Source organism: Gavialis gangeticus, unplaced genomic scaffold, assembly GCF_001723915.1.
Source record: "Gavialis gangeticus isolate Ggan-Ray unplaced genomic scaffold, GavGan_comp1, whole genome shotgun sequence".
Taxonomy (NCBI): Eukaryota; Metazoa; Chordata; order Crocodylia; family Gavialidae; genus Gavialis; species Gavialis gangeticus.
Window position 1 is genome coordinate 51,772,835 of NW_017729034.1, and position 9,195 is coordinate 51,782,029.

General features: G+C 45.8%; 1 protein-coding gene across 2 annotated transcripts in view; it reads left to right on the forward strand.

The window, feature by feature from the left end:
- The first annotated feature begins 3,062 nt into the window (after nt 1-3,062).
- Nucleotides 3,063-9,195, forward strand: part of RBM34 (RNA binding motif protein 34) — a 14,876-nt gene continuing 8,743 nt past the window's right edge. The window contains exons 1-3 of one of the 2 annotated variants that reach the window (XM_019527486.1): nt 3,063-3,189; nt 3,666-3,831; nt 7,281-7,420. In XM_019527486.1, coding sequence (XP_019383031.1) covers nt 3,149-3,189; nt 3,666-3,831; nt 7,281-7,420 — 347 coding nt within the window. In that variant the 5' untranslated portion in view covers nt 3,063-3,148. The remainder of the gene's footprint in view (nt 3,190-3,665; nt 3,832-7,280; nt 7,421-9,195) is intronic. The other variant, XM_019527485.1, reaches the window with a different exon arrangement.

The window sequence follows — 9,195 nt, forward strand, 5'->3', positions numbered from 1 at the left end:
AGCAATGCAATGAGTTAAGTTGCCCTAATTTTGACCCTGAATGAAACAGTGGTAAAGTTGAACAGGTTGCACTAGAGATCTCTACAAATCATGTAGAGGTAGCAGTTGTATCATAGCTTGTATCAATCAGTATCTTTTTATAGTGATACAGTTGTCAACTCTGTCTGTATGCAAATTATTGTCCAAATTTCCTGTTGTTCTAGTGCCCAGCATCTCTTTGCAAAGTGAGACTTCTATTTTTAAAGATAAAAGTGTAATATTGTAACACTGCATTAGCTGTGCAAATAAGAACTAAAACTATTCTTGTTTCAAAATGAATTGTTATACAAGCAGATTATACTGGTGATCTACTGAGCTCTTACTGGAAGCTTATGCACAGAACTAGAGCCATGATTTTCAAAAGCAAGTCATTGTATTTTGTATCTAATAGAATTGGATTTCTGCATGTCCAAACTAACATCTTAAATGGGGAGGCGGGGGGTGATATCCAGCCTCAGGAAGTCAAGCCCAGCCCTATAGGGCATGTTGCCTTGGATGCCCAGCATTATTATTTTGGAAGACTTAAATTAAAAAGAATATATAAACCTGTGCTGCGGAGTTAACTGGTTGACCAGCACAAAGTAGCAATAAGTTCAGTAGAACTCGGGTCAGTTTGAGATTGCTTCGGCAGGTACCGAAACAGAGCTTAGGCATGCAGGTCCTTAGAAGCAATTCAAATGGGTTTGGTGCCAGGAGACCAAAAAGGCATTTAGTGCCCAGAATCAGTCAGGTGCTTCCATTCTGCAGAGTTCCTTTGGCATCTCTGGGTGGCTTTCCCAGCATGCTCAGAAGTGTTCTGTTTGGGGTGTGTAGGCATCTACCTGCTGCACAGGCTCTGATGTAGGCCAGGTGACACTTCAACTCTGCCTAAGTCCCTGGAGAAGCATAGTCCACCAGGAGTGCTCCAAACATGTCTAATTTACATCAATGGCTTTAAGTGAAGACTATTCAGAAATGAGTGCTGGTGGCAGAACTACCCATGTTTGCCTAAAAGAGTCTTTCCCAAACTTTTAATACCCGGGGAACACGTTTTTTCCAAATTAAAATTTGGCTTCACTCGGTCCGTAGGCTGGGTCTGGTCTGTGGACCCAATGCTGCTGGGGTGGTGGGGAGGGGGAGGGCAGCCCAACCCAGGACTGATTCAGCTATTTTTTTATGGCATTCTTCTGCCACTCATGACATGCCAGTGTGCTGCAACAAGTTCTTTGGAAATTGCTGGCCTAGAATCTGAGTGGTTTGAGCAGTTGGCCTGGAGTATGGGGGCTCTTCTGCCTGCAGGGATTTGAAACCACCCCTCCCACTTCCCAGGCAAGTGTACTAGCCCCCAGACTACAAAACAGGTGAGGGTACAGGCAACCACTATCTCTTCCTGTTGAAACTGGGTGCCCAAGACCACATCCCTCTGAAATGTACTGGTTACAGCTCCCCCTGGGAAGTAGGGGGGAGACTTGATTCCAGACATTGTTTCTAGGGCTCATGACTTTAATGCAAATGCACAAAGAGTTCTGGTAACTGGCTTTCCAGAACCCAGGTCGTCTCCTGCCTGAGGGAAGGCAGTAGTCAGACGTTTACAGAGCCACACTCCCTTTTGCCTGCTTTCCTTCAGGCCAAGTAATTCTTGTACTCTGGTTGGATAGTGGCTTCAGTGAGAGGGGTGCTTTCACTGGCCCCATCTTAGATCCTGCTGGCTAGTACTCTCTCCTGGAAAATGGGAACTGGGGCTTTCAACCACCTCAGGCTGAAGAGGGCCTGGATTTCATTTATCCCTCTTGCTGAGCATGTGCTCCAACCACTAAGTTGACTGGACCAAAGGGGGGGGGGGGGCATCATCACCATTATCATCACCACTTCCCTTCCTCCTTGAGCACCTGTCCTCAGGAGTTGCGATGAGGGCTTCTGAACTGCAGTTGCACAGAGGTGTCCAATGTGCAGTGCGAGTCAGGAGTTGCAGCTTCTGTGTGGTGATGTTTTGGAGCTATGAGCTGGCTCCAAAACCCTTCGGGCTTTCTGAATTGTTTCACCACACTTCCCTCTTCCCAGGCTCCCTACAGTACATCTCAGCACCAGGGCCTGATTAATGCATAGGCAAACTAGGCACGTGCCTAAGGCCCCTCCCCTCTGCTGGCCTCACTGCCACAACAGCTGCTTCCTAGCAGCAGCTCCAAGCCCCGTTCCCCATGGGTGGCAGCACTGGGTTTGGGGGGTGGGAAGGGTGGAGCTCAACAGGTCTGGGGCCCATGAGTTTGTTTGCCTATGGCTCCCTAAAGGGTTAATCCAGCCCTGCTAGCACTTAAACCTATATGGTTCCCTTGGGCCTGGATAGGGCAGGGGTTGGCAGCCCTTGGGGGTGGTGGGACCAAAGGGTCACTGTTTCCATGGTAGGCCTGGGCTTCCAGCCCAGCCATGCAGGTGATTCCCCGCCACTGCCTGGCTGCAGCAGGGCCACAGACTATTCCTGAGCCAGGTTAACATCCCTCCCTGGGCTGTAGGCTGCTAACCCCTGACCCAAGGGCCTAAAGCTGGTCAAATCCCACAGGTACCTGAATTTGAGGCCTTTCGGCACCTGCCAGGCACTAGTTTGGCTGGTGCCCAAGGCTGAGGTAGCCCCGGCTGTGGCCAGCACTGCTCTAGGAAGGTGTTTGTCGTCTTGGCCTGGGGGCTGCTAGCTCTTGCTTTCCAGGCCTGTTGTTTTGCACAGCAGAAAACTCCCAGAGCCGTTTCCAGCGCAGCAAGTTGGGCAGCACTGGCACGGCCGCTTCCTGCAGGGAGCTGGGGTGGCGGTGGTGGTGTGCTGGACCAGAGCTTCTAAATGAATTGTTACACCAGCGGGTTGTACGAGCACCCCACCGCGCTCCTCACAGACCATGCAACTGGAGCTATGACTGTCAAAAGCAAGTCATTGCGTCGGGTACCCAGCCGGGTGCGGTTTGCATGTCTAATGTGACCTGCTAAATTTGAAGGGGGAGCGGTCACCCGCCCCCGGGGGCGAGCCCCTTGCGCTCGCGTACAAGAACGCGGGGGAAGCGAGGCAGTTTTTGTGGAGCGCCGGAAGTGACGCATACCGGAAGCAGTTGCTCTGTGCCGAACGTCTCGCGCCACAAGCACCGGCATGAAGGCGCCACGCACGGGGAAGGCCTCGCGGGCAGCAGGGTGAGCTCCGCCCCCTTGGGGTCCTCCCCCGGGCCCTGTGCCCGCGGGTGCCTAGGCCTTGAGGTGGGGTCCGGGGGGAGGGCCAGCCGGGGCCTGCTGTTTGAGCGTACGGGGGCCGGGAGCGGTGGAAGGGGGAGTATTGTTTGCGCCTACGAGGGCGGGGAGGGGACACGGTTCCTGCACTAGGTCTCCCTAACAGCTTCAGAAGCTAGGGGGGCGGGCTGCTTTGCAGGCGGTTGATGTCAAGGCACTGGCCAGAGTTTTGAAGTTTCCTGGCTGTTGGGAGCTCGGGACCCTGCTTGTTGTCCCCAGTGGGTTTCAGTGCTTTTACAGCTGGACTCGGCCAACTGCGCCCATCTTCTTGCGCTCCCAAAAGCCAGGCCAACAAAGTGCAAAACATTCCTATGAAACTAGAAAATCTCCACTGTGTCAAGTGGCAGCAGACCACAAATTTCTTCTGTCTCCTCCTCTTCTAGCAAGGAGGGCAAGAGACCGGAAGCCCCTGCGTCCCCGGAAGACTATGTGGTGGGGCAAGTGGCCAACAGTTTGCTTCCAAAGAAGCCTGCAGCTGGTGGAGCAGAGCCTCTCTCGCGTCTCTTCGCTGCCCCAGAAATAAAGCCAGTGTTTGTCACTGTGCCAAGAGTAAGTCAGTGCTCTGACTACTTCATTGTGAATGGACAGATGATACTCTGTCGCAGGGAGTTGCTTTGGTTTTAGCCTCTGTAGGTCAGAAGGATTCTGTTGAAAACATAGAGGTGCACTGGGTGCAAGCTGCCTGTTTTCAAGTGGCTGAGTCTGTGCTCCTGATCTGCTGAGGAATGTGAACATAAAAGCCACGTTACAAAATAAATTCACTTGGGAGCCAAAAAGAGGGAATGGCTGCTTCCTGTGAGGGGAGCAAGACATACATGGGCTGTGAGGTGAAACACGGGGATCTCATGTAACTTTACCTCATTCACATTTTGTTCCCCCCCTCTTTACCTAATGGAATACAGCACACAAAAGAGAGATCATATATAATGCCTAAAGCAAGGATTTCTGTTGGTGATCTCTCTTGGATCCCCTGCATGGTTGGGATGAAGTTAGACTAGCTTTTGAATGCAGGGCATTCTTCATCAGGGGACCTGATGAAGCTTGTCTAACTTGTATTGAACTAATTGCATGGTTGGGATAAAAATATCATCCACAAAAATCCCCATCTCTTGCATAAATCCCAGACTATCACAGGTACATTGCTCCAACACTGTATAACAGCAAAGACGCTCCTCTGGATCTTTATCAACTTGCTTACTGGTAAATACTCCTGGCTTTCATGCATGTGGTTAACAGTGGGCATATCTACACATGCGCTTTAATGTTCATTAGCCTATGTAAATGTGCATTAAAGTGTCATAAAAACCTTGTGCTTTCATTAATGCACCTTATTTTAGTACTTCACAATGTAGGAACTAAATTGAATGCCCATTAGCAAAAGCGCGTTAATGAATGTGTAGACATGCCCACTATCTCCTATATTTATAGTTACTAGACTAACAGAAGACTTGCATTCAACCTTATGCCTGTGAGCCTACTATGTCACGTGAGAGTGATTCTCAGCCAGGATCCTTGAGATTCTTTCAAGGGTGCTGTGGGGTGCCATGCACAACTAGCACTGTTCGGTGTACAAACACAATTTGCAAGACAAACTCAGAAATTTCAAATAGGAATCCATAGTATTATAAATGTTCTGACCTGTTGTGGGCTTCCTGCAAGAAAAAAAATTGCTTCTTATTTTTCTGTTGTCAAAAAATGAGTGAAAACTAAAACTGGCATCTTCAAGGGGTGCCTTGAGTTTAGGTAAGGGCGACTTGAATCACAGGAAAGGTTGAGAATCACTGCAATTGGTTATATCTATTTGTATGCTGTCCTTTTTCCTCACTTTATTGTTCAAATGGTTAGCATGCTTATGTTTTGTGGTGTCATTCTACTTCCTCAGCAATGACTTACAGACTACTATAGAACTTACTTAGATGATTTTATTCATTTCAGTTCTATAGAAGAGATATGTAATGAGAAAAAGAGAATTTTAAAAGATAGAACTTGCTGCTCCTATAAGGCATTGTAGTTGAGTTGTAGAACTTAGGCAGACTACCTTTCTGCTTGTCACCTGATCATCCGATGATGGTGGGGCAAGGAAATGGATACTTATGACCTGAGCCCGGCACAATATCTTGCTTCATGTAAGGTGCTTGCAGACTGATTGTCCTTTTAAAAATGTTGTGTGTTGAATCAAATAAAGATTCAAAATTACATTGGACAAACTCAGTAGACTTTAGATGTTACTATTCGAGCTTTCTAAAGTAAATCATGTCTTGTTTTCTTTAACTGGCTCTTGGCTACATATTCTCTGTGTTTAGCTGAAAAGTAGCAGTTAAGTTGTCAGGATAAGTTTACTTGTAATACTGCTTTCAAAACAAAGTTGTTTAAAAAAAAAAGCTTTCAAATTTGGAGGAAGAGGAATTTCTTGTGAAGTTTTGTAAGAGGAATAAGTATTAAACCCATATAAAAAAAATCAGAGCAGTTTGCAACATTTAACTAACTAATCAAAGGAAGTATACTACACTTCCTCTTTATGGTAAGGGTTGCCAAAATATGGAATGGGCTTCTGAAGGAGGCGGTGCTTTCCCCTACCTTGGAGGTGTTCAAGAAGAGATTAGATGGGCATCTGGCTGGGGTTACTTACCCCCAGCACTCTTTCCTGCCTGGAGCAGGGGGTTGGACCTGATGATCTACCAGGTCCCTTCCAACCCTAGAAATCTATGAAACTATATACACAATGCAGTAAATTACAGTGGTTCTAAGTATTTCTTTCCAAAACTGCACCCCAAAGTGTACACTAATTGTTTTGGGTGTGGAAAGCTAAACTAGTATTTTCTGTGTGTTAGTTTTGTCTTCATTTGTGATATTGTGGTCTTTTCCCTTTAAAACAATCACTCTGTGACTAATGTTCAGATATACAATAGATTGACACTCTTTTATGTTTACCAGTATTATTATTATTTGTGTGGTCATGTGCAAAGTGAAATCAGTTAACATTAAAAAGGCTTTTTAGAAAACAAGCAGCTGTACCATAATGATAATCCCTAAATATCGTGACACATGTTACGATTGTCATTTCTTTGCAGACTTGTAGAACAAAGAGGCTTTTGCAATATTTATGACTTCTTCAATGCTATTTAAACAGTTTTGTGACAGACTTAAGTCAACATGGCTCTTTTTTCCCCCCTCTTGCTACCAATTGGTATAGGATGAAAGACTTCAGTAATCTCTTACTCATACCTAACCAGTCCATAAATAACCCTGATGAATGCCCTAAAATTACCTACATGCCTGTAAGACTCAATCCAAGGAAAAACATCTCGTGTCACATTCTTATCCAGTGAGCACATCATCTTTGTGAAAGCACCATTTCCAGTAGTGTGGAGGGTGGGTAATAGTTGCTAAATTTGACTTGCTATTGGTACAGTTTAATCATCTACTTCTCTGCTATCCTAAATGGGCATCTTAGGAAGCAGTCCAGCAAACCCTTACAATTGGCTTCTAGTGCATCCTGTTTGAATTACTTTGATCTGCACCTTTTTCTTGCTGTTAAAGAAAAATGAAGCCTTTTCCTAGGCAGAAGCCAAGAAAGTAACAAAAGGACTTCTGATATTTTGGAAACCAAAATATCCTTATTAATTGGAAAAATTCTAACAGCATGTGAAAAAATAAATTAATATCCCTTAGAAGAGGGTAAAATGCCCTAACGTTACAGCTGTGTAATCTGAAATAGCTTTAAATCCTTCATGAGCTGACTCAACAGCTGCATGGTCTTTTAAAACTCTGGGTTGTATTGTTCTTGGGTGCTCCCAGATGGAGGTAGTCGCATTTTATGGGTGATGAAAGCTGATTGATTCTTTTTATGTGAGCTTACCTTCGGAAAAAATTGGAATGACCTCTCCATGCTTATCTAAAATAAAGAAGTTATGTAATAGTTTTCCTGTTTTGTAGCACAGGTTAAAGTAAATGTGTGTCTTCGTAAACACTCAAAACTTTTTTTTTTTTTTTTTAAGGAAAATAAAAAACGGAAGCATGCAGAAGTGGAGAGGGCAACAAAAGATCAGAGTTCATTTACTAAGCAAGAATCTCATGTAAAACTCAAAAAACCCAAAAAGAAGGAACTTTCTATAGCAGAGAAAAAGGTGGCAAACAGGTAACTAAAACACATTTTTAAATTAAGACCTGAAACCCAGCCATGCTACATAGATTAAAACCTGATGGGTGTAGCTAAGTCAGAGGACAAAAGACTTACCTATCCTGTTTTTACCATTCATTTTCCTTTTCCAATTTTAAGGCGACTGCTGTTGTAGGGGTACTTTCACGCATTATGCTCTAAAAGGCAGTCAAATTCATAAATCCTCTGAGGGGAGATACCTTACACCCTTTGCTGTGTGAAACATTAACTTCCTACTTGAATCCTCCATCAGAGACATGTATTGAAGAGTTCTCCGTCATGAGGTGTTGTGCCTAAGGCTACAGTTGGCTTTATGCAAGGGAGAGGCCTAAAACCTAAGGAATAATATGCTAGCAAAGGGAGCAGGGTGCTGTTCTTCTCTTAGCATGCCTGCCTTGCGTTAATGGGCATGTTCTCTTGTCAGAATAGTCCTTAGTTACGGTAGCATAACAAAGGGTGGGTGAGTGGGGCATGAACCCTGGGTACCCCCTGGGGGGAGGGGAGGAGGGTGCCTCATTCTCCCATTCTTCACCCCACCCTCTCCTTTCCGCTCTGGCATTGATGAGGGCAGATAAGTGACAGCAGTACACAGCTAGACGTTCAATGCTGCTGGGGAAGAGGTCACCTTGTTTTAATGCCAAAACTGGGGTGGGGGAGTGGGGGCAGCACATGTCAGCGGCAAAAAAACAAAAAGTGTGGGGTTGGATGTCTTTCCCAGCAGCAGTGAACCTTCAGGTGTTCCATTGTATAGGCTGCAGTGCTAGCCAGTTTTGCCTGTGCTCGGTCATTTTGTCTTTTCCCTTACATTTAAGTGAGAGCTAGGTGCTACCTTTCCTGTGAGAGAACCATCTTTGTATTATCCTGTTCAGTACAAACTTTGCTTAATTCTTGCACCCTGAAGATAGGGTTACCACTACATCTGGTCTATGATACTGCAATATAGTATGTCTTTTATCGGTAGCTTCTTCTTGTCATTTATGCAGTTTGTTGCATAATCCATAGATTTCAGAGCTTGCTTCACTACTTCAGTGTTTTTTGCATAATACATTTGGTATATGTTATCCATTTGGATAGAACAACATCTGTTAATCCACTGACAGACATTAAAAAGAGTGCATGATGGGATCTGATGTGTGATTCCAACAATCATACTTCCTGCCATGCCACATGTGGGATTGAGCATGAGATTGCATCACAGCAGATTGCTGGTGTAGAGGGAACTCAGGATCACGATCTTTGTGCCTATGGCTGGGAGCCCTGCCTGCTGACAGAACTACAAAGTGCGTGAGCGCATGTTGCTCCCCTGCAGCTGGGAGCTCCATCCGTGATTGGAGCTCTCAGTAATGGGTGGGGCACCCTGAGCTCCTGTGCCTGGCAACTCTATCAGCTGATTGGAGCTCCCAGTCAGGGAGGTCATTGTGCTCCCCTGGCTGGGAGCCCTGATAAAGTTGATTGGTGCTCCCAGTTCCTGGAGCACACAGGAGTGTACTCCGGGGGCTGGGAGCATTGGCCACATGTTCTGTTAAAAGCACGATAAGAACCAGCAACAAAGTTATTACACATGTTGTGTAATTTTGTCATGTATTCCTGGTTTTATTATGCTACTAATTGAATGAACATGCGTTCAGGTCACTACTTAAGACGTAGTTTCATAGTTGGTAGGGTCGGAAGGGACCTGAGCAGAACATCAAGTCCGGCCCCTTCCCATGGCAGGAAAGAGTACTGGGGTCAGACGACCCTGGCAAGGTGTTCAT